The following is a 24,315-nucleotide window of genomic DNA, read 5'->3' on the forward strand; positions in this document are numbered from 1 at the left end:
GCGAAGTGCGTCTCAGAGAGAGGCCGCGAAGTGCGTCTTAAGCAAACGCACATCATAGACACACGCACGACCCCTCACTTGTTGTTGGTCCTCTTCTAGTGGCACATACCCACGTGGGGGATTGGCCAAGAAACGGGGTGCCCTTTTGAGGGCTAATACGCCCACCTCATAGCCCATATAATTAGCCTGTAGGAATCGGGGAAACGGTTAGCGAATTATATAATAGATCTAGAGAAGAATCAGTGAATTATTCCAGTTTTGGGAGAAAAGGCTAAAAAATTTTGACCGGCTTAACAAGACATACGTCTGGTCTCTGATGTGTACGCGTGAATGGCCGCAATAATTCCTCTATGACAAAACCCCAGGGATGTGGCCCCAAACGAAAGAAGCACATGCATCGACAGAGGAACGCCAATGCGTTGAATTGGTGCGGCTAGATACCGTTTCCGAATTAAAGAAAAACCGCAGCAGTACATGAAATAGTGTTCAATTGTTTCAATTTCACCGCAAGCAGTACAAAGACCAGAGGAGGCGAGACGGACGCGATGCAAATGAAAATTAGGCTGCGCGGTATTCTGCATATGACGCTGATTAAAGTCAACTCACACTGGCGGGACTCGCAAAATCTTGCATTCCAAGTGTGAGCAAGATAGGCATAGTCATCCAAGCATGTGATAGTACCTTCCTGTGTCATCCCTAGCCGTAGATATCTGCGGAACTTTGCTCGCGCCAGGAGAAATCGGGTAGGGCTAAGGTCCACCGTAGGGCCATCTAAAGCTGAACCGGCCAAAGAGTCAGCTGTTTCATTGAGCCATAGGCCCCTGTGCCCCGGGACCCAGATGAGCCGGATGTCGCGTAAATGGGGAGGCACTGGGCGACTGAAGGTTCGGATAAGTAATAATTTTTTTGAGATGTTAGCGCGGTACAAACCGACAGGGAATCAGAGATAATAGCAACATTTAAATATTGAGGAGTAATTTTTTAAGGCCATAACTATTGCAAAAAAACTCAACTTCGAATATAGGAGTAAAATCAGGTAAACGATAAGAAAATGACCTATTAAGCTGTGGGCTAAAAATTCTCACGCCCGCCCTTTCCGCACGTTGCGATTCATTCGTTGCCACTACCACATGTGAGCGCAAGTTCCCCAGAAGTTTTTCCAACTTGGCGTTATGGGTGAATACGTTATCGAGGTACATAGGAGCATGTACGACTTCAGGTAACATCGGAAGAAAATTGATGTTGAGCGGTGAAAGCAAGCTTTGGGCATACACGGTAAGGACGATTGTATCGAGGGCATGGATCGTTAAAAACCAATGCTGGCTGAGCCACCATCAATGACAAAGATTTGCTCAGAGTAGACTCGAAGGTTCTCATCAGTCTGCACTGTTAAAGGTATACATGGAGACTCTAGACAGGGTGAGCGGGCCTCTAAATACAGAATGTTATTTGCCACATATCGCAGAAAGCCGAGGCACAATCTCAGTGCTCGTCGCTCCAAAAGAATAAGAGGACGGCGTTTGTACGCTGCTGCACCCGAAAAGGGGGCGCACCCAAATTCCAAAATGGGTCTTACATAACCACCAGATATAAAGAGTAGGGTGTCCCTCCGCATGCCAATTTTTCTACTGCTAACTCTATGCAACAATGCTAGAGTTCTTTCCCCTTTGTCTAAATGTGGTTTATGTGCTGGCGCCAATCAAGCGTGCTGTCATAGATAATACCAAGTACTTCAAAGCAGTCACCTGAGGAATGTTCTTCTCGCGATAACTCAAACAAAGATTAACAGTAGCGGATACCGGAAACACCAGGACCACGCATTTAGCGGCGTTGATGGACAAATTCAAGTCTGTAATCCACGTCTCTATAGAACCCAGATATGCCTGTAAGTGTTCATATAGATCGTGAATATTCCGCTCAGCAGAAAAGAAGGCCAAGTCATCAGCATATACATAAGAGCAAACTGTCTGATTGATTGGAATAGAACTCAGCAATATATTAAAAAGGATAGGAGAAAGAACCGATCCTTGCGGAACACCCCTTGTTTGCTGTCGAGTCGATTAATCAAAACCATTCTGGGAACAAAAGAATTGACGACCGAATAAAAATTGTTGTAACCAGGAGATTATGTATTTGGGAAGACCACAATCCTTGAGTTTGGCAATCAGGATGCTATACTCTACGCTGTCATATGCTTTGGCCACGTCCAGTGTGACCAGCGCGCAAACCTGCTTACTTCTGCGGGAAAATTGTATTCTGTTCTCCTAGTCAACGTGAGCTTACCAAATAGAACAGCCTGGGCGAAAGCCAATTTTATGAGGACATAGAATATTTTCTTTAGAGAGGAAGCGGAGTAAACCGCCATGTAAAATTCTCTCCACCAACTTGACCAAGTTGCTCGTCAGAACGATTGGACAAATGTTGTCCGGGATAGTTCCTAGACTGGGATTTTTTAGCAGAGTAACAATTTTCGCAATTTTCTAATCTGCAGGCATCCATGATTTTTTAAGGAAGTATTGACGATATTTAACAGATCCTCAGGTGATTCCTGAAGGAGAAGCTTTATGCAGGTGGTAGAGATACCATCGCGCCCTGGACAGGAGTCCGGGAGAAGCATGATAACATCAGCATCTCTTCCATCGTTACCGCGGAAAAGTCTGAACCTGGGTCTATTTCAAGTATAATGGAAGGAAGGGTTGCAGTAGACCTTTTTTTGTAATTCCCTAGAGATCTGTTCGAGGTAATCTAAAATTTCCTTCGGCTTCTCTACAACTTAAACAAATGTACTGGGATGATCAGTACTTTTACGGTTGCGCAGGAATGGAAACAACGCACGCCGGTCTTTCTTTTCAGAAAACGCGGAAAAGCGACTTTTATGAAACTCCTCCTCCGCCACCGATATAGTTCGGCGGAAAATGGCGGAGTAATATTTGAAATTCATTCAGTTATCATGGCTTTGATTGTGTATAAATTTCTTCCATGCCGCCTTCCTACGACGATAATCCCTGGTGCAGTCCTGATTCCACCAAGAACTGACTCCGTCTTTTTTGTTTGAAGAAACAATGAACTGTGAGTTCTTTAGTGAGCTTATTAGTACGGTTGTTACCTCCAGAGCCCTCGTTTCCGCAGTGTCCTCAGGTATAGAGGAGAGGGATGAGCGTAGTTTTTGTTGCATTACCTGATAGTTTATTAAAGTACGCACTACACGATTTGGTGCACTCGGGGTGACTGCTACATTTAAAACAATGAGTACATGGTCGCTACTCAAGGGGCAGTCAATGGTACTCCACGAAGAAATGAATCCTCCCTTTGCAAACGTTAAATCCAAAACTGAATGCGTTTGACCCCTAAAGAATGTCGCATTGCCCGAGTTGAAGCAGACCAAGTTATTTTTCGCTGTGCAATCCAATAAACGCCGGCCACTCATGTCTGTTCTGAAATCCCAACTAACATGACGGGAAATAAAGTCTCCAGCAACTATGACGTTTTGCGGACAGGACGAAATGGCCAAATCGAGAGGATTCGTGGTGAGCACACCGTTAGGGAAATAAGCATTAACTTACTTTTTCGCCGAGCGTCGCGCCTTAGAGCGCCTCGTGCGGGCACAGCATACTGGCCCTGCCCGCCCCCCTCCCCCTAAAACTTCGGAGAGCGCTGGCTCGAGGCCGCCGCGGCGAACTACCCTCCACCTCCTAATTTCGCGACAATCCCCTCCTTTGCTTTCTTTCATAATTCACTTTTTCTTTCATTCGTCGGTCCACGCCATCGTTCCCCCGGTAACGCCGACAACGGGCTCAGCCAGAGATGGCCGCCGGAGGAGTACGCCCTAAAAAAGAAACTGCTGCATCAGTGAAGCCCCAGAAAACAGAAAGATGCGGTCTTACCTGGCTAACAAGGCGCACAGACCTATAAAAGGCTTCTTCCCATGCTCGATCAAACATCCCACGAGCCGAGGTGCGCTGTTTCCTATAAGACGTCGACGGAGTGAATGTGGGTCTCGGTTTCTTCTTGTGGTTGATTTCCATGAGCCTCGAGTACGACTGCTGCACTTCCTATGAGGACAGCAAGAGTTGCGTTCACTTATGCAATGAATGGAAACGTCATAAAAATTGGCAGCTTGACAAGTTTGCTAGGCGACTAACCAATTAAAGGAATGCGTGGCTTAACAGCCCCACACGGAAAAACCGCTACTCCTGAGTAATGAATTGCTGATCTTTGTGAACCAAAATTCCGGTAGAAAATGCGGGACAAGGATATCGATTCACATATGGATCTTGCAGTTGAATGCTTCCTTTTGGATGTTAAGCGCTAAAATGAGTTGATGCATTTAGGGATCTTTTTTGCGTACGCCTACTGCTCGTTACCGTAGGGAACACCACCTCCAGGATGACGTGGTAAGGACTACACCCTAGACAACCTTGTGTTATCGAATCTCTAGTATTGCTTACTGGTTAATGGTGCTGCGGTTCTTTCAGAACAGCGTGGTTCGACGATATTCCATGACCAAACCGTGATGTCAGAGTTCTCGACAGGGCTCAGGTAGTGCTTCTGAGAACTCTGGGTCAATGCTAGCGCGAGGGGAGAAGGCATTTTGTGGTTCAAAATGGAGAACCGGTGTATTATGGAACTCTGGAGCACCGCCTACAGTTTCTTTCTTCTACATGATTTGTTTGCATCCGCATTTGATTACTGCGTAAAACAGTCATTTGGGCAAGCAAACCAATACTTGCCTGCAAGAAGTGTCGACACTGTTCGAATGTATGTTGTTGAAAGGGTTCTACGTAGGCTAGCAGTTTTCTTTTAGAGATATTACTACGAGCATGGGTACTGAACAATACTGGTGGTAGTGGCACTCGCGGATTGATCAAGACAGAGAATTCTTTTATTGAGGTAAGGAGGCCAGATGCCCTACGGGGAGAGAAGTAGAAAGGTAGGTGAAAGAGCAGTTCATCCGACTCTCAGTGTTCACACAGTTCGCTGGATATTCATGAAAGGGCTCGCTGTTCGTATGGGGTTCACAGTTAGCTCGTTTTTTCTCCCTCAATTTTCGCACATAAACCGGGCAGACGCAGCGGGTGTGGTGCACTCTAGGGGAGTCGGACAAGCTGCTACACCATTTTGAAGAGACCATTCTCAAGAGCGCATTCGGTAATCATTTCAAGGGTTGGTGGATCTTCCTGCACACGTGTATGTGTTCGGATTCGGATGTAGGTACCGGGCCAAGGGCTAAAATCTTCGCAGGGCCTTTGTTGAAGTCGGGACAGAGCCAGATTAAATGGAATAATTTTGGTGTGTCATCGGAACAGCAACGTGGGCAGTGGAGAAGCTGGGACCCTGCAGGGGCTGTCAATTTGTAAATGACGTGAGGGGTGTATGCCGCATTAGCGTAGGCTTTGTTCGCGGATGGATCAAGATATTGTTGAGAGCGCTTTATTGACATCTGTTGTGAAGGGCTATACTTTTCAGCTGTGTCAATCACCTACCCCTAGATTTTCTAAAATAACTTGTTGGTGGGACTATTGGTTATTGTTCGAATGTAGTAGTGAGGGCCACTAAGACATGATCTAACTTCCGAATATAAAGTAATAATGGTCCATTCGTTTTATGAGTTCTAGTTGCTCTAGGAACCATGTTTTAAACATTGGGTCCCTATTTTGACACTGTTTCCATGGCGTTTATTGCCGCAAGCAGCGACTCATTGCGATAACGCAGTGTCTAGGGTGCGTAAGACGGAACTCTAGCTTAGCGCGGCCGGCATGGCTAGAGCACGACCGGCTTTATAGATAGCGACCTTTCCATCGCAGCCGGCGACAAGGTGAGCCGCAGTGCCAAAATATGGCCGTGTAGGGACGGCGCGCTCCGTTAGGCGGGGCTAAGTTTTATACCCAAACACGACCGCTTCGCGTCGCTTCCCGTTAGAATCTGCGAATGCTTGCAGAAAGAGTAGCCGTCACACCAAAAAATTCCGGTTGTACCAATCAACCTATAATACCGGCCAGCAACGAGAATTGATGGTTAAGTCTGGAACCGTTGCTTCGTTGTGCAAACGTCAATGTGCACAACAAAACAACATTGAAAGAGCATGCCTGCCAGGCTGGTACTGTTTACTTTCGAGCATTTTCGTTCATTTAAACATGCGGAAACTTGGTGGAATTTCGCTTTACATCGAGGAGCTTTCTTATAACGTGAAGCTCGGCTATGTACATGTAAATTTCACTAGGAAAGCTCGAATTTGCGCAAACACCCAAACAAGGCCATTCTTTTCGTGGAAGCGCCGTCATTCTGCGGGAAAGCAATTTTTCTTCAGCGAAGGGAGCACTAATCAACGGCAAACTTTTCAGCGACCGCGGCAATTTCACCATAACTGGAGCACGACGTTTGCAGAATCTTCGTCGGGGTGGCTTATAAGCGCAAACAATGGCCAACATGGGTATGGCACCCGTTCCGGTCAATGCTTGCGATGCGAACCACCATTAGCTTGGGGATATTTTTTTGAGTCACTGCCCCCGTACCGAAGCTCTGCCAACCGGGTGAAAGCAAATTGCCTTCACGGGCACACTGCGTGCTTGCTCAGCTGAATGCAACAAATAAAACCGCATACGATATGTTCGGGGAAACGACAATACAAACGTTCAGCAGAATGTTTCGGCATGTTCTTTCGGCAAGCGTCCTTTTTTTATCTGGCTAGCTTTGTTGCCGAGACTCCTCCCTAAGTCGATTATAGCATACAACCTCGGGATCAGGCTTACTGCAGCTACTTTTAAGTGCAGAGCACTCTAGGGCCACGCCTTGTCGTAGCCTGCTCGCTGAGCCGAAGTAGAGCCACGTGCAAGGCGTTCCGTCGTAGCCGCTGTCGGAGCGGCGTAACCAAGAGGATAAGAAAACCAAGTCGTTTATACAGTCATACGCGTACTAAGATTGTGAACTGCTGCTTCTTCTCATACATGTCCCCGTTAATTAGCGCAAAAAAAAATTGGCAAATTTCAGCGCCGGCAGCGCCCACGTACATTTAGTTAGGAACGCTCGTTGGGTTGGTTTTTACGATCGTAAGCGAAAAAACGTGGCGGTGCAACACCGGCATGTGCGGGAGGAAAAGCAAGCACAAAAAGAATAGAATTTCAGCTGGCGCAGTTTCAGGCACGGGCCTTGCGAACACTGCGAAGGCGGGAAATTCGGATTGCATTGGATGGTAGCAGTGAGCGGATAACGGCACTACAGCCCATTATGGCGAATCACTGCTCTGCACTTCCGATAGCTTTCACGTTGAATAGTTTTAATGTTTTTCAAGTGTGACTACTCATGCTGCTGCTATACTGTCTCCGCATAAGCTCAAGACCAACCTGAGACTGCGCGGGAAGCTCCTGACGCAAGCTCGTTTTTTTTTTTTTTTTTTTTTTGTTATATTCGTGCCAATGTCGTAAGCCGATGGAAATTGGCTGCGCACCGAGTTTCTTCCTGTTTTTGCTTCCTCTTTTGATGCGCTGTATTAAACGGTGAGCGCAAAGTTTTCTCCGTGTTCATTTTGTCTGCTCCGTGCTATAGATGAAAACGAGCTGAACATTTTTGTTTTTTATTGTCTGGGATGCACACGCGCTATCAAACTCGCGGAACGCCATAAAATGTATTAGCAAAGAGTTAGCCGCTTAGAGAGAGGTAAAAACGTTTATTTATCTTAAAGAGAAAGGAGTAAGAGCGAAAGCGGTCGGCCTACCAAGCCCAGGAGGCCGCGAGCCCGCGCTGATTCCAGTGCCCCGTTGAGCAGAGCTTGTTGCTGCTCCGGAGCAGAGCTGGTCAGCGCCGACTCCCACTGCTCAGGTGATGGGTTGAGAAGGGGTTTAGGGCTGTCTGGGAACGAGTGCACCAACTTGTAGGTAGTTAGAGGGAAGTTGCAAGTGCGGCAGTCATGTTGGAAGAGTGATGGGAAGAGTTTTTTTGTGGAGGATATCCAGGTGGGTGAGCATGAGGTGGACGCCTGCCGGGCGCGTGCTTCACCACAATTTCGCGGTACAAAACGCTTAATTAAGCATACCGTCGAGCGCACAGAAGTAGTGGACTTACCCCTTTGTGAACCGGCAAACACTGACTACAACGCACCGAGATAAAACCAAAAAAATTAAAGCCATTCCACTCAATGTGAAAGCTGTCCGAAGTGCAGAGCCGTGATTCGCCATAATGGGCTGCAGCGCCGTTATCCGTTTACTGCTGCCCTCCCCCCCCCCCCCCATGCAATTCAAATTTCCCGACTTCGCAGTGCTCGCGCGCCCCCTGCCTGAAACTGCGCCAGCGGGAGTTCAAGTTCTGTTCTCTTTGTCCTTTTGTCCCCGAACTTGCCGGCGTTGCACTGCCACATTTTGCGTTTACTATAGTACAAACCAACCCAACGGGTGTCCTTAACTAAAGTAACGCCACCGCTGCCGGTTAATTACGTATATTTTCCCTCAAATGTACCTATAGTTTTCTGTGCGCTAAACAACAAGACGATGTATGACAAGCGCCAGCGTTTCACGATCTTCGAACGCTTATGACTATATAAACCGCTTGGCGTTCGAAGCCTTTGGGTTGCTCCGCGTACAACAGCGTTACTTGGATTGGATTAGATTGGATTGACACACTGTCCAAGCTTGACCAGGTTGGTGGGATCCGAAGCTGGAGGTCATGGGTTCGGATCCCACCCGCTTTCTGTCTTTCCAAATTCTTTATCTGTTTTATATAAATATATATTATATATATATATATATATATATATATATATAAATATATATATATATATATATATATATATATATATATATATATATATATATATATATATATATATATATATATATATATATATATATATATATATATATATATTTTATATAAAAGTCCTTAAAAATGGCCACAAGCTTAAAGATTCTGATTTCCGCATTTCAGAAGACTTTTCCAAACGCATACGTTCAATCCGGAAAAAAATATTGGAGGAAGCTAAGCCCTTCCGTGATAATGGCTCGATGGTTCACTTGAGCTTCGACCACGCGTTTATTGTTAAAGTTCGGTACAACTGGGACGACAATACTGACACCCTCGTCAGGGTTCCTTCTTGCCATCTAAAAGCCGCATCCAACGCTGCTACTGTAACCCCCTGACGCTTAAGTAACATACAAGAGCCATTGCGCGTCCATAATGTTAATTCCCGGAGCTTAGTTAATAAATTTCCAAATTTTCTTTCACTTGTCGCCACACATTCACCTGATATTGTTGGCGTGACTGAGTCATGGTTACATGAAAACGTTTACGACAGCGAGGTAACACCACCAGGTTTCACTTTTCTTAGAAATGATCGGCGACATGGGAGAGGGGGCGGTGTTGCGTTATTTTTACGGTCTGACCTTCGATTTTCAGTACTCCCCAGCCCGCCTGACACAGAATCCGTTTGGTGCAAGGTCTTTTTCGGGAACTTTTCTATTACCTTTGGTGTTATCTATCGTCCACCGTCATCGAACGTTGCTCAGATGCTCGCCTTAACTACGTTCATGCACGAGCGTATCTCGTCTTCAAACTTGATCTGTCTCGGTGATTTCAACGCTCCCGGTATTCTGTGGCCTTCTTTATCTCTCACTGGTTATCACGTGGAAATAAGCAAAGTTCATTTAGATTTTTCTGTATCTTTTGGTTTGAAACAAATAGTCGAAGCCAACACAAGAGGTGCCGCAGTTTTGGATTTAGTATTTGTTAGTCCCCATTTATTAGATAATGGCTATGAATGCGACGTTACTGATAGCATTCAGATCACATGGCTGTTCTCGTTTCCATACCCGTTTCGGTTCGCAACAATTGCTTTGTTTATTCTGCATTTCCTGATTTTTCGCGCGCCGACGATTCCTCCGTTAACGATTATTTAAGCGATTCTTTTGACGATTTCGAAGAACTCATTTTATCGAATGATGTCAATTCTTTGGTGGCTTCTTTCGAAAATATTGTTGCAGCCTGTCTGCAGCGCTTTGTCCCGCGTAAAACAAAAAAGAAAAATCCTCGCCTCCCTTGGATCTCGCGTGATATACTTCACCTGTCGCGTCGTGTTGCGAAGTTAAGGCGAGCAAAACGAAAAGGTGATCCCCTTAAAAACGCCGAATTTATCGAAGCTAAAGAAAAGCTCCGCCTCAAAATGAATTCATCCAAAGATTTTTACTTTAAGGTTACATTACAAGGTTTACTGAAAACTAACCCTAGGAAATTTTGGAGCTCAATTATACCCTCTTCAGCCACTACTAATACTATCCTAGTTAACAATGTCCCGTCTAGTGACCCAATAACTATTGCCACTGCCTTCAATGAGTACTTCCAGTCAGTATTCATAACAGACAACTTCGAAATACTTGATTTCCCACACGAGTCGTATTACTCAATTGGCGATATAACCGTGTTTGTCGAGGGAGTTCTAAATTTAATTTTGCACCTAGACAATAAGAAATCCTGCGGTCCTGATGGAATTAACAATGCTTTTCTGGTTAGATATTGTGTTTGGACGAGCCGGTACTTGACTGTAATTTTTAATAAATCTTTATCTACTGCAACTGTACCGTTAGTATGGAAATTGGCAAAACTATTTCCCATGTTTAAATCCGCCAACAAGCAGTCACCTTTGAACTATCGTCCGATTTCATTAACGTCTCAATCATGTAAACTTCTCGAACATATAATTTTCAGTCATACTATGGAGTTTCTTGAAGGTAATACCATTTTGTGTAACGTCCAGCATGGTTTTCGTCGCGGCTTTAGTACAATAACTCAGCTTGTTGAATTTACCCATGACATTGCCCACGCTCTAGACAAAGAAAATCAATTTGACGCAATTTTTATAGACTTATCTAAGGCTTTCGACACCGTTACCCACTCAAAACTTCTTCATAAACTTCGCGTTATACCTAACAACCCGGCCTCAGTTGATTGGATTGCTAGCTTTTTACATGATCGCTCCCAGTATGTTTCGTTTAACTCCACAAACTCGTCGATAGTACATGTGTCATCCAGAGTTCCCCAGGGTTCGGTCCTGGGGCCACGTTTGTTCTTATTGTATGTAAATGATCTGCCTAATTATATATCCCCAAACATCCGCCTCTATGCTGACGATTGCGTGTTATACAATGTAATTAACAAGAATGATGATCATATTTTACTAAATGATTCTTTTGCTCAATTTTGCAGGTGGTGCCAGACATGGCAAATGAATTTTAACTTTACGAAAACAGTCACTTTACCTTTCAGTACACGCAATTCCGTTTCTTTGTTTAATTATTCTTCCAACGGCTCTTCCCTACAGCGGGTGAACGAATATAAGTACCTGGACGTCATCTTCACGCCTACCTTGTCTTGGTCAAGGCACATTGATTATACATGCAACAAAGCTCTAAAAAAGTTAGGCTACCTAAATCGTACATTGCGGGAAGCTCCACTCGAAACGAAATTAATAAGATATAAAACGCTCATCCGACCCATCTTAGAATATGCCTGTACCATCTGGAATCCTTATAAAGTATCTGAAATTAGCACACTCGAATCTGTTCAGAAAAAATCCATTCGTTTTATTTTTCGCCGCTTCGATTGGAGCTTTTCGACATCATCCCACCTTACTACACTAGAATTGCAACCGCTGTCGGAGCGCCGTGAACGGGAATGTCTTAAACTTTTACATATTCTTACGAATACTCCGCGCTACTCATTGCAGAACAGCTATTTGTCGCCCGATAAACTTAAATCTACTAGAAATAGCCACAAACTCAACCTTGCAACTTTTCAGCTACGAACTAATCTATTTAAGTACAGCTTCTTCCCGCGAACAATTGAAAAATGGAATCTACTACCAGGTGAAATTAGGTCATTGCCTTTAGAAAAAATTCTGCAGAATTTAAATTGATTGCGTTATGTCAGTTTTGCATAATTTCAATGCCTTGCTGTACTTATTATCTATTATGTCGATACTTTATGAATAAGTGAATTTCAATGTGTTGTGTTTTTATCTGTGTTATTCTGTGCAGAAAATTGTTTTGCATTCTATGTACCAACCCACTCCTGCGATAGCCCAATTGGACTGCAGTATGTATAAATAAAAAAAAAATAAATATAGAAAATAAGGGTTGGCAGTCAACAAAACCTCGGAAAGCATAGGGGAGGTTAATGTTGGGTGAGATGAAGAATTTTTTGATTCGTAAAGAAAGTGGTGAAAAAATGCCCGCCGGGTGGGATGCGAACCCACGACCTCCAGAATACCGGTCTGGTGCGATTTCCCATTTTCTGATTCGCTATATATATATATATATATATATATATATATATATATATATATATATAATCAGACTAGGAAATGAGCTGCTCGTTGAAAATAAGACAGAAATAACGGTTGGCAGTCAAGAAAACCTCGGAAACCATAGGGGAGGATGTGATAGGTTATTGCAACAGATAAAGAATTTGGAAAGAAAGAAAGTGGAGAAAAAATGCCCGCCAGGTGGGATCCTAACCCATGACCTCCAGAATACCGGTCTGGTGCGATAACCACTACGCTACCGGCGGGACGATTTTCCCCTCCACTTTCTGGGGTATTTATGTTAAGCTATTTTGTTTTTTGGAAAATCGCCCCGCCGGTAGCGTAACGGTTATCGCACCAGACCGGTATTCTGGAGGTCGTGGGTTTGGATCCCACCTGGCGGGCATTTCTTCTCCACTTTCTTTCTTTCCAAATTCTTTATCTGTTTCAATTACGTATCACATCCTCCCCTATGCTTTCCTAGGTTTTCTTGACTGCCGACCCTTATTTCTGTCTTATATATATATATATTGTAAGGCGAGGGAAGACCCCACACAAGTCGGCAGCAGTACCAGCATTCTGGGTTTTAATCCACCCGTCGGTGACTCGACAGAACAAGCCACTCGTGACGATGATTATCTACAGATGATGATTATAATGGGTATGCACAGATGAGAGATTCACCCTACCAACTCACGGCGATTGGCCACAGCATATATAAGGGTCCTACATCGAAGCAAGTGCTCATTAACGTTGAATGCACTCACATATATATATATATATATATATATATATATATATATATATATATATATATATATATATATATATATATATATATATATATATATATATATATATATATATATACAGTAATCCCTCCAGCTGGACCCGCTTAGAGCGAAGTGGTGAGCGGAGACACCACCGCGCGGCGGCGATACAGCGGCGAGTCAGGCGGTCAACATGGCGGGTTGACAAGCTGGTGTTTCCCCTGCGATTTTCATCGAGCTGGTCATGCTCGGTTCACGCCAACCGACTTTAAACAAACGGTCCAAATGCGTTGTAGGGTCATTGAATTTTGTTCCTAGACAATGGTCAATAGCGTAGACATGACCTTGCGAGAACACTGACACCCGAACCGTAGAATTAACAGTGTCGTCGACAGGGGGGCGCCGAAAAACTCTTGTTTTGCCAACTTCACGGCTGCACACTTCGCGGGGTAAAAATTGCCAAGTGATCATGCAAAACCCTACTGCGAAACCAGTGACTTTTCATGATTGTGCTGTGTACCCAGAATGAGCGGTGAATCATTGTTTTTTGAGCTCAACAAAAACCACCTCGGACTCGAACCACGGAATTTGCGATGCTTCCCAGCGCGAAACTCTTGTAGCTTTCCGTGACGCCCGCACCAACCCCGCTCCCTATTTCTATAAAAGTGGCCGCTGCTTTCTCCTCCTCATTCGCTGTGCCCTCTGAGAGGCGATAGGACGCCAGTCCCTATTTGGTCAAATTGGAGAAGGCGTTGCTCGCGCCCTGCAAGGACATGAGCCAGCCAAGCTCGCTGCTTTTTTTTAACCTGAATAACGTTCTTCTCCACAGAATACATTGGGCTTTCATTCCTCGTAGTTGGGGAGCAATTAAAGTTTAAAAACTGTAGCTTCTCTCTCGTTGTCGCTTATATCGAAATACCGCTTATAACAAAATTTTTCGCCATCCCGCTTGCTTCGTTATAACGAGTGACGAAAGGGCGAGGGACGAGATCTCGGAGACGATGTTTATTATCCTGCTCAGGCCGAATTATTATCCTGCTCAGTTGGTGGGCGCGCTTCCAACGATGATGATGATGTATATTAACAGGTGGTAATGGCGACGGGCCTGAGTACAAGAGGTTGGGAAGCGTACCCCTCAGTGCTCACGCTGGCGGTGATAGGAATATCGCTAGTACTGCGTATCATATTCAAGGAACGCCGAGAATGCTCACAATATATATGTATATATGTAGCCCTAACAAGGACGATCGGCCAAGCATCTCAGCCATAGCAACTGAAGGAGGGAAAAATGTCGCACATACAAAATGATGGTGATAATAAGCAGACACATGCTTACCCCTGGATTATGCGTCTGTAGGCACCCCATTACTACTGTGCAGATATTAGAGATTAACACATTGGCTTCTACATACTAATTCTTTAAAAAGTTTCTAATTTGGCATGTTCGTTTTACATGAGTGGCCGAAAGACAGCTTAGCAAATCTGGGGACAAAGTATAAAAGCACCCCATACTGTAGTAAACACTACACCGTACCAAAAACAGTAGCTCTGAAACGTGGTGGCACATTGAATTCGCGCATACCATTTCCGCAATTTAAAACTAATTGTTTTGCGTTTCGTACGCCTGGACGAGTGCTTAGGTGTCCAAGACGTTTTGTACAAAACATGGTTACTGGGAAAGAAAAAAGAGGACCATGTTTCGTAAAGAAAACCTGTCGGCCGGCAATTTCTTGTTTAGGATCTACACTAACTTTCTACATTGTTTATACTTTTGTTTACTGTCTCTACTTGCCTTCGATGCTTGTTTTTACAGCAATGGATTGCTTGCTTGGTAGTAAGATTGCTTAGCGTTTCATGTGCGATGTTTGGGTGTTGGAGTTTCTTGTTCAACTCCGAGCATTTCCTGCCGGTTTTCCTAAGTTATGTGGTATGTGTCAGTATTTATAAAAGAGGTTTTGATAAAAGGAAAACAGGGTTTATCTGTGCCAAGCAGCACCCATCCATGCCCATTCGTCTTGTCTCTTCTACATGCGGTAAAAACCCTGCCTTCGTTTTCCTGTATTAAGGCCGCTTGAATACAGGTTTTGCAGCCCTTAGTGATTTCAGGTGGAGTTTTCTAGCAAGCTTCATCCACAGGCGGGCTGACAGGCAATATTCGTGATATTAAAAAACTGAGCACTTTTTCTCTTGCTTTTACACAGCTTTGACACCATTTTCGTCAGCGTGAGGGACGTATTGGCGTAAATTTTGGCATCGAGGTTTTGAAGCCTCCGAAGACCAATAACTACCTAGACTTTTGTCGTACACCGCACTCACAGCACAGGTTTTTATTGAGCGCCACGGCCCCTTACGTATTGCTTAGTAGCGTTTTCCTAAAAGTACAAGGCCTAACTTCCTAATGCCAACAAATACAGCCGTTCCCATATAGCTATGTGTTTTGGTTTGATACTGGTGATCGTCAAACAAAGAAAAGTAAACTTTGTTGCTGCAAAACAATTGCTACTGTGCACAGAGACGATGTGAAAATAAAGCATTAAAACAAATAATATAAACACTGTTCTTCAGGAGTGCAGAAGGGGGAAAAGTGGCCGCGCAGTGGGTAATTTCTATTTAACTATTCCACCCAAATGGCTTTTGTGCTTTGTTAACTATTCGCTTTGAAAGGACCGGAATCGTAATGTTCCCCTCCTGAAACGTTCCGTATACAGTCGATCCCGGATATAACGAACCCGGATATATCGAATTATTGTATATATCGAACAGTCTAAACATCCCCTTGGAAATCCCATGCAAAAGTATAGCGCTGTTGTACGCGTGTATCGAACTCCCGGTCACCGCCACATGCGTATTTCGAACACTCCCGCGCGTCAAGCGCCCCTGCAAGTGCGCTTCGCCGCTCCTCCTGGGAAGGTTCCGGCGACGAGTTCTCTCTCTCACCGCGCTCGGTGAGAGAGAGGCTCCGTCGCGTCGCTAGAGTGACCTTGGACGCCTCAGCCGCGTGGTAAAGAACGCGGGCGAGAGATTGCGGGCGAGAGACAGTTGAGGAGGAAGGAAAATCCAGTTTCTGCGCGCTTGAGCCTGTTTGCTTGAGCGGCGGAGTGGTCCGCTCTCGCCGCTTGGCCAGTGGCAGTGGTTGCTCCGTCGGGGAACTCGTGAAGTGTGGTGCGTGTTTGTTTTGTTTTTGCGGCGCCGGGTCACGCGTTTCGGAGCCATGGACGCAAAAAAACGTAAGAAGTTGGATTTCTCAACGAAGGCAGATATCATTCGACGGGTGGAGGCCGGCGAAAAGAAGTCGTCGGTTGCCAAGGAATTCGGAATTCCTCGGAGCACCTTAAGCACAATACTGCGCCACAAAGCTGATGTGAAGGCGAAGGCAGCGCAGTGCGGCCGTTCTGGAGCGTGTCGCGTGCGTGCACCGGAATACGATAAGGTTGAGAAAGCCCTGTACGCCTGGTTCTTGGAGACTCGGGCAAAAAACATTCCTGTTGACGGCCCAATGCTCATGGAAAAGGCAAAGTGGTTTGCAACCGCGCTAGGTGAAGACAACTTCACTGGTGGCACAGGATGGCAGCAACGCTTTAAAAATCGCTACGACATCGTCGGGAAGACCCTCTCGGGTGAAAGCGGGGCAACTAGCAGCAACAACAGCATTGAGAAGTGGCTGTCCGACGAATGGCCAGACATTTGCAACAGCTTTTCGCCGTCGCAAATATTTAATGCCGACGAAACTGCCCTGTTTTGGCAGATGCTGCCAAGCAAGACGTTGGACTTCAAGGGCAGCAAATGCCATGGCGGAAAAATGAGCAAGGTGCGCATCTCCATTTTGCTCGCTGCAAATATGGACGGCTCGTGCAAACTTCAGCCGTTCGTTATCGGCAAGAGCAGATCGCCACGCTGCTTCAAGAACGCAAGAGGTCTCTCGGTGCGCTACGCATCCAACAAAAAAGCGTGGATGACACGCGATCTGTTCACGGAGTGGCTCCGGGCATGGGATACCGAGCTGGAGAAGTCCGGCCGCCAAGTCTGTCTCCTTCTCGACAATTGTTCGGCCCACCACGTCGCCATCCCACTGAAAAACATCACCGTGAAATTTTTGCCGGCCAACACTACGGCGAAGCTGCAGCCTCTCGACCAAGGCATTATCAAAGCCTTCAAGGTTGGGTACAGGCGACGACTGGTGCAGAGGCACCTGACGAACCTTCGTTTGGGAATCGAACTCAAAGTTGACCTTCTTGGAGCTACACAGATGCTGACAGGCGCTTGGAACGACGTGAAACAAACCACAGTCGTAAACTGCTTCCGCAAAGCGGGCTGTGTGGTGACTCCTGACGAGGCGTGTTCGGACACCGAAGACGACGGCGTTGAGTGCTTCGACTGTGAATTTCAGGCGCTGGCGGCATTCCCAGGTACCATCCAAGATGGCGCAACAGCGCGCGATTTTTTAAGTGCTGACGATGACGCGCAGGCTGTGGCGGATCTCACCGATGCGGAGATCGTGGCGGACATCGCAATTGCCGCTGCCGAAGAAGCGGCAACAAGCGACTCCGATGAAGATATCCACCCGCCTACTGCAGCTGAGCTTGCGTCGGCGTTCAGCGTGATTCGCCGCTGTTGCGGCGCAATGGAAGGCGCCGGACTTTCGCATTTGGACAGCGTCAGCAAACTTGAAGACAGTTTAATGAACTTCATGGCGCAACAGAAGAAGCAGTCCAAGCTCACGGACTTTTTTCATGCCAAATAAATGGCCGTGGTCGTTGCGCTGTGTTTCGTATTTTCCGTGCTTTGGAGAACAAGTCGGTTACAAACCGCTTGTCACAATCTCCGAAAGCTCTCAGTGATGTGCGGAGTATTCAGGTAAGCTTCAGGTAGGCATATTTTATATTTCGAATTATCGATATATCGAACTATGTTACGATCCCCTTGGAGTTCGTTATATCCGGGATCGACTGTATACAAGTCATGGGAATGCAGAGTACATTCCTAGCATCACACAAAGCCGCCACAAAAAAAAGAAACATTTTCGAGAAGCACATGATAATGAAACAGTGCATGCCTGTTGAAAAATTTGACACCTGTTTTAGGTCTGAATGATCACTAGCACCACAAAATCATTGTCCGTATGAATTACGTATATACGGAGTATACGGAAATCATGCCGAGCGCGATTTTGCTTATTATTAAAGGTAAAAACACGAAAACTGTGGGAAACGTTCATGTTATTCAAACTCATATAATTCCCCTGTTTGTGAAACTAATATCTACATTCGTTACGCTTGGGGGCGTAACACTCCGTATGAACTCCGTATTCCCGTAATTCCGTATATACGGAACTTTTCAGTAGGGTCGGCACTAAAAGAGCAGGTATGTATGCTCTAATTATCGTAGGGCGGTATCATTCAAATATGCGTCATGTTTGGTTAGTGCAAACCCTGTAAAACGTGTTTACGCTAAGGTATTTGTTTGTTACTATGGTCGTTTTATTATTAAGTTTTGAGCTCTCACCGGAGAAACGAAGGGATTTTGACTTTTTTGTGATTTGCGGCAAGACTGAGCCAATCACATTTTACCACCTTTCTCTCTGTGCCCTATTAAATTAACTTCTTATTTTAAGTCTTATTTGAAGCGTTGAACGTAAAATAAAAGCTTTCACGGAAATAGTTAAAGAGCTACAGATGAAAAGATTGTTGTTCAGTGGGCACTGTACTTATTTTGCTTACCACTGAATGTGCAACTAGAAACACTTTTGCTGACCTAAACGAAATTCGAATAAGAAAAAACTACATGCTTGTAATATGCACTAAAGGGCCTTATTCAGCCAACAACGGCAAAACCATACCTTTAAGAGTCTCTCCACGTATGGCAAGGAGTAGACATCGCCTCCCATCTTCGGTAAGCTCTCGAAAAACGTAATTGCAGCATTTTTGTGAAGAATGTGCTGCTTGGTGAATTCGGGAATGTCTAGATATGGCTGGTCTGGTCCACATGCCTGTGTACAAGAATAATAATTGTTGACAATTTTTATTTTGGCCACCATCATTTGTGACCTACTTTTTCCATGCCGTCCAAGTATGTTTCCTTGGCTTTCTCTAGAGCCATCATGTTGTCTACGTCAGCCGTCACCTGAAAGAACACCTTGTTTTCACGGCATACTTCAAAGAAGGAACCTATACCCACCTCTAGAACGGTCTTGAGTTTAGGAAGCTCGTTTCCGCTGAAGATTTTGGCGTACTTCTGCAAGACAGAAGGATAAAAGGCTTCAATAAAATGGTGCCATCGCCCGTTAGTAATGCATGGGCAATCTTAAGTTAGTAATGCATGGGCAATCTTAAGAAGTAACGCGTGAGAAGTCACATGCTAAGTTTCAATACAGGCCACGGATTTATCACTATGAACGAATCCTGCCAGAAAGAATATAACAAAAATTTTCCCGCATTCAGTTACCCTTGCCTTACAGGTCGTGTTGAGCACAAGAATTTGCTGTTTTGTCTACACAAAGTGAGCTTTTTCCGATTTTCTAGACATGTTCATTTAGGAGAAAAAACTCAGCATGAACATTACAACTGAAGCCTACATGACAAATGTGCGCATTTGTACTCCGAAGACGAAATATTGTTCTAAAGAAAGAAGGCTACAGGCAGCTCTAGGTGAGAGGGTAACGTTAAACAACGATGCAGCAGCTAGGGGTGGACGTGAAGGATATGGTTGGTTTCGCACGCTTTCTCTTGTATGGCGACCGCTCCCCGTCTCTGGCCGTTTGCTATATAAGTCTACCTAAGAATCTCCTTTTGATCCATTGGCAGCTCTGCAATGTTTCAAACATTTAATTGAGGTTCGATAAGGTAGTAAAATTGTTGTAACATTTGTTAGCGCGCCCCATCGTACTGCTGACATTGTAGCCCTGTTACAGCCTATGGTACTGTTCCATAAATCGAAAGCACCATAATTAGCTAGGCCAAGAGTTAGTAATTGCGTTGTCGTACACATGTTTCGAGCACTCTGTCGTATCATCTCGATCCCCTGTCGAAGGAACACACGTACCTTTACACAATTACCCATCTTGCAAATCATCTTGCAATCACAATTACCCATCTTGCAAGTCATGAATATCAGCCACTTTTGTTGTCTAGTGGTAGCGAAGCTTTCTTGGCAATTGTATAATAAACCTTTCTTATATGATATACAGTTATTTTCAGAAATGAAATAAAAAAAGTTTCGCCAGCGGCGTTAGCTCGTTTCAACTCCTAAAAACTCCATACTTTAAAGTGCATGTGCAATGTGAACAGGCGTAACAGCTATACCATGACCCAAACAGATGGTATTCCTGAGCCTACTGCATCATACTTCAAGCCGCATTATGCAACGTAACTTGTTGAAGTCTGCTTTTTTAAAACATGGCAAGGGCATAGTACCATTTCGAATGCGTAATATTCTGCAATAACAGGAGAAGCATGCGATTGCATTAGCTTCGTAAATCCCGTGAAGAAAAAAAATTAATTTCGCCTGGAACCATTGCCGCCGCTTGCACCAGTGGGGAAAGGCAGGAGAAACAGCTGAGCTGGAGTTCCCTCTTCGTTCGTCGAAGAACCGGCTGTTGAAAGCTTACCACCAACGGCAGAAGGCCAGTAGGTTCGCTGCAGGGCGAAGGCATCTACCCTAGACCTCCAACCACTCCTGCCCCGCGCTCCTGAAGTCCAATATTTGCCTACATATTTTCCAATTTCATCCCTCAGTCAAGCACTGGACCTTCCTCATTTCCTAGACCCGTCTCTTGGTGTCCGCTCTGTCGCCCTGGTAGTCCAACCATTGCCATTGCGCCTAATTACGTGCCCAGCCTAAGTACAGTTCTTCTTTTTATTCGAACTTTTATGTACTCTATTTGTTCTCTGTTCCACGAAGCTTATTTTCTGTCTCTAAACGTTACTCCTAGCATTACTCTTTCCATGGCCACTTGAGCCGACCTAAGTTTGACCCTCGTGAAACATGGCAACAATCGGAAAAAACAAATAAATGTCCTGACAGCCGTAGTTGATGCGGAATCATTCGACAGGGCTGTTGAATGTGCGCATCGTTTGGGAACCTAAGTGTCAAATAAGAGTCGTCCAATACTAGTTAAATTCTCCTCCTATAAAATAAAAGACAAAATACTTTCTGTGCATACGAAGCTAAAAGAAAAAGATATTTTGCTTAGTGAAGATTTTTCTCCCGCCACACTTCATGCTCTCAAACAGCTTTTCTACTTTGCGAAAAGCCACCCAAATGCTCCTCAGTTCAAACTACAGTATAATAACCTTGTCCTGGATAAAAAAAACGGCGCATGTATCATCCACAAACCGACAGCGTAAAAGAGCACACTCAAGAGGTTTTGGATCATAATCAGTAAAAGTGTGGATCAACTGTCACTAGGTAGGGTTTCATGAGGGGCACTAGATAAAGCTTATAGTATGTGTTGGTCCCTTTTACTACCATCCGAAGTATTTCGGTGGCAATTGTAGGTGCGCCGAGTTCGATATATCCGAATGGAACTTCGTTATAAGGAATATGCTTCGCATGCATTTTCGTAACAGAATTGCTTTTGTTCCATATATAGCGCAGTTAGTTCTATCCGAGTTTGTTATAATCGGGTTTACTGTATTCAGTTCCGTTGTCCTGTGGGAAAACCTATGTAGGCTAAACAGGACAATGACTTAATAAAAGAATAAAATAACATCACTTTAATTCACGTAAGGCCATTAATGACAATTTCGGTGTACACAGTCGGTATTGCCGTGGCTGCGCCTCACTTTTTAACAAAACCCACGTCGTTTGAAAACATACATAAAATAACTAGACGAATTATCGAATTAAACTGTGAAACAGCGCTTTAAACGAGGACAGCGAGAGAAGAAGACACAGGCACGAGCGCCGACTATCAACTGAGCAATATTTTATTGCTTGCGGACATATAAAGGAAAAATACAATGACGCCACACCCGTGCGTGAAGAACAAAAAGATACACAAACTACAGGCGCATCTGCTATGCAAAGATAACTCTAAATTACATGTTCAAGTACACAAGTTCTTTCTGATGCAGAGCTACGGAAGCTCACGCAATCTTCGCCAAGCTGGGCGATCTCCCATGCCTCGTAGATTTCGCCTGCGCGTGTGTCACGAAACCTCTGGAGTACATTAGTGTCTTCCAAACGCGGGGAGCACTTACAGGCCTTGCAGGCCTTGCAGTGCGTTACCAAGTTGCTTCCTCTGCCGGTTTTAAGAGAGTATGCATGCTCGCTTAGGCGCTCGATCAGGCAACGCCCGGTCTGCCCCACATACACACGACCACATGCGAGGGGCACCTCATACACGACGCCGTCGCGGCAAGCCACAAAGCGCTTGCCGTGCTTTGTCATGCATCACACATTTGTGCGCCCAGGCGAGTTCACCTTTGCACACAAACTTCCACGTTTTTTCGGGGCCGAGAACACGGTCCGCACACCTGCTTTTTCAGCGACAATTTTGATCCGATGGGATACCTTGTGGATGTACGGTATTACGCTTAGGGGCTTTTTTCGCTTGTCTTCTTGGGTCCCGTGGGTCGAGCTCACTTTCTTCAGGACCGCTTCAGCAATTCCAAGGACCAAGGCCTGTGGGTAGCCTGCCGACCGCAGCCGCTCCACTTTCGTGTCCAGGCTGCACTCCATTCCGTGAGGACAGGACCGAACCGAAGCGTTCAACAGTGCGGAGTGGGCGATTCCACGCTTCGTAAGCTTGGAATGGGCTGAGCAATATGGCAGCACCCCTTTTTTTGCTTCTAGGGGTGTACCTCCAGCATATGTGATGAAATTGGCACGACAGCCGTAGATCAAGAAAACGCATAGACCCTTCTTCGGTAACCTCCTTGGTGAGCTCCAGGGGTTTCAGGTCCTTGGAATTCCTGAAGCGCTCCCCATGAAAGTCCGCTCGGCCCACGAGACCCAAGAAGACAAGCGAAAAAAGCCCCTAAGCGTCATACCGTACATCCACAAGGTATCCCATCGGATCAAAATTGTCGCTGAAAAAGCAGGTGTGCGGACCGTGTTCTCGGCCCCGAAAAAACGTGGAAGTTTGTGTGCAAAGGTGAACTCACCTGGGCGCACAAATGTGCGATGCATGAAAAAGCACGCGAAGCGCTTCGTGGCTTGGCGCGATAGCGTCGTGTATGAGGTGCCCCTCGTATGTGGTCGTGTGTATGTGGAGCAGACCGGGCGTTGCCTGATCGAGCGCGTAAGCGAGCATGCATACTCTCCTAAAACCGGCACAGGAAGCAACTTGGCAACGCACTGCAAGGCCTGCAAGGCCTGTAAGTGATCCCCGCGTTTGGAAGACACTAATGTACTCCAGAGGTTTCGCGACACACGCGCACGCGAAATCTACGAGGCATGGGAGATCCCCCAGCGTGGCGAAGATTGCGTGAGCACCCTTTCCGTAGCTCTGTATCAGAAAGAACTTGTGTACTTGAACATGTAATTTAGAGTTATCTTTGCATAGCAGATGCGCCTGTAGTTTGTTTGTGTTTATTTTTCTTCTTCACGCACGGGTGTTACGTCGTTGTATTTTTCCTTTATATTTCCGCAAGCAATAAAATATTGCTCAGTTGATAGTCGGTGCTCCTGTCTGTGTCTTCTTCTCTCGCTGTACTCGTTTAAAGCGCTGTTTCACAGTTTAATTATGAACCAACTAGTCCAAACCCAAAATTTAGTTATAATTTTCGAAGGCGCAGCAATATGGCGCCGTAAAGAAAAATATCTGAGTGTACCCTCGTTGTCGCTCTCCCAAAAAGAGAGTAATTTTCTGCTCCACAGAAAGTTCAGCACGTGTTTGGGGCACATGGCGTGGATGTAGTGTGTCGACCACTTGGGTTATCTCCAGCATTCATGTTATTTCTCATTTTCTTGTGTTTTTTACTGTCCGCGTAAGAAGTGACAAGCCGAAAAATAGAGCTTCAGTTAAAAGTGCGCACTTGTGGTTGTCACTCTCTCCTTGTGTTTCGTCTGTGTTGCGCTGTTCCCCTCTTTGAAATTATGCATCAACTCGCGCAAATCTCACCATTGCAAGCTCCTCTGGAAGCACTGCACCGACAAAGCCATTAAGATATCCCTAAGAGTTCCCGAGGCGGCGGCAAACAGAAAAGTCCCTGATTAGTCCCATTTTTCAAAGTTTCACTTTATGGCGTCTCAGCGTCTGACTGACAGTCTGATGCCGAAAAGGCATTGCTCAGGCATCGCCGCTTAAGGGTGGAATCTCGC

General features: G+C 45.4%; 1 protein-coding gene across 1 annotated transcript in view; it reads right to left on the reverse strand.

Moving 5' to 3' along the window:
* LOC144142309 (uncharacterized) overlaps nucleotides 1-24,315 on the reverse strand; it is a 91,686-nt gene that overhangs the window by 52,937 nt on the left and 14,434 nt on the right. The window contains 4 exon segments of the mRNA XM_077673711.1: nucleotides 3,885-4,052; nucleotides 18,890-19,039; nucleotides 19,102-19,173; nucleotides 19,228-19,284. Of these exon segments, the coding sequence (XP_077529837.1) occupies nucleotides 3,885-4,052; nucleotides 18,890-19,039; nucleotides 19,102-19,173; nucleotides 19,228-19,284 (447 nt within the window).

This window comes from Haemaphysalis longicornis, unplaced genomic scaffold (genome assembly GCF_048455015.1).
Source record: "Haemaphysalis longicornis isolate Haplotype H1 unplaced genomic scaffold, Haemaphysalis longicornis Haplotype H1 scaffold_6, whole genome shotgun sequence".
Taxonomy (NCBI): Eukaryota; Metazoa; Arthropoda; class Arachnida; order Ixodida; family Ixodidae; genus Haemaphysalis; species Haemaphysalis longicornis.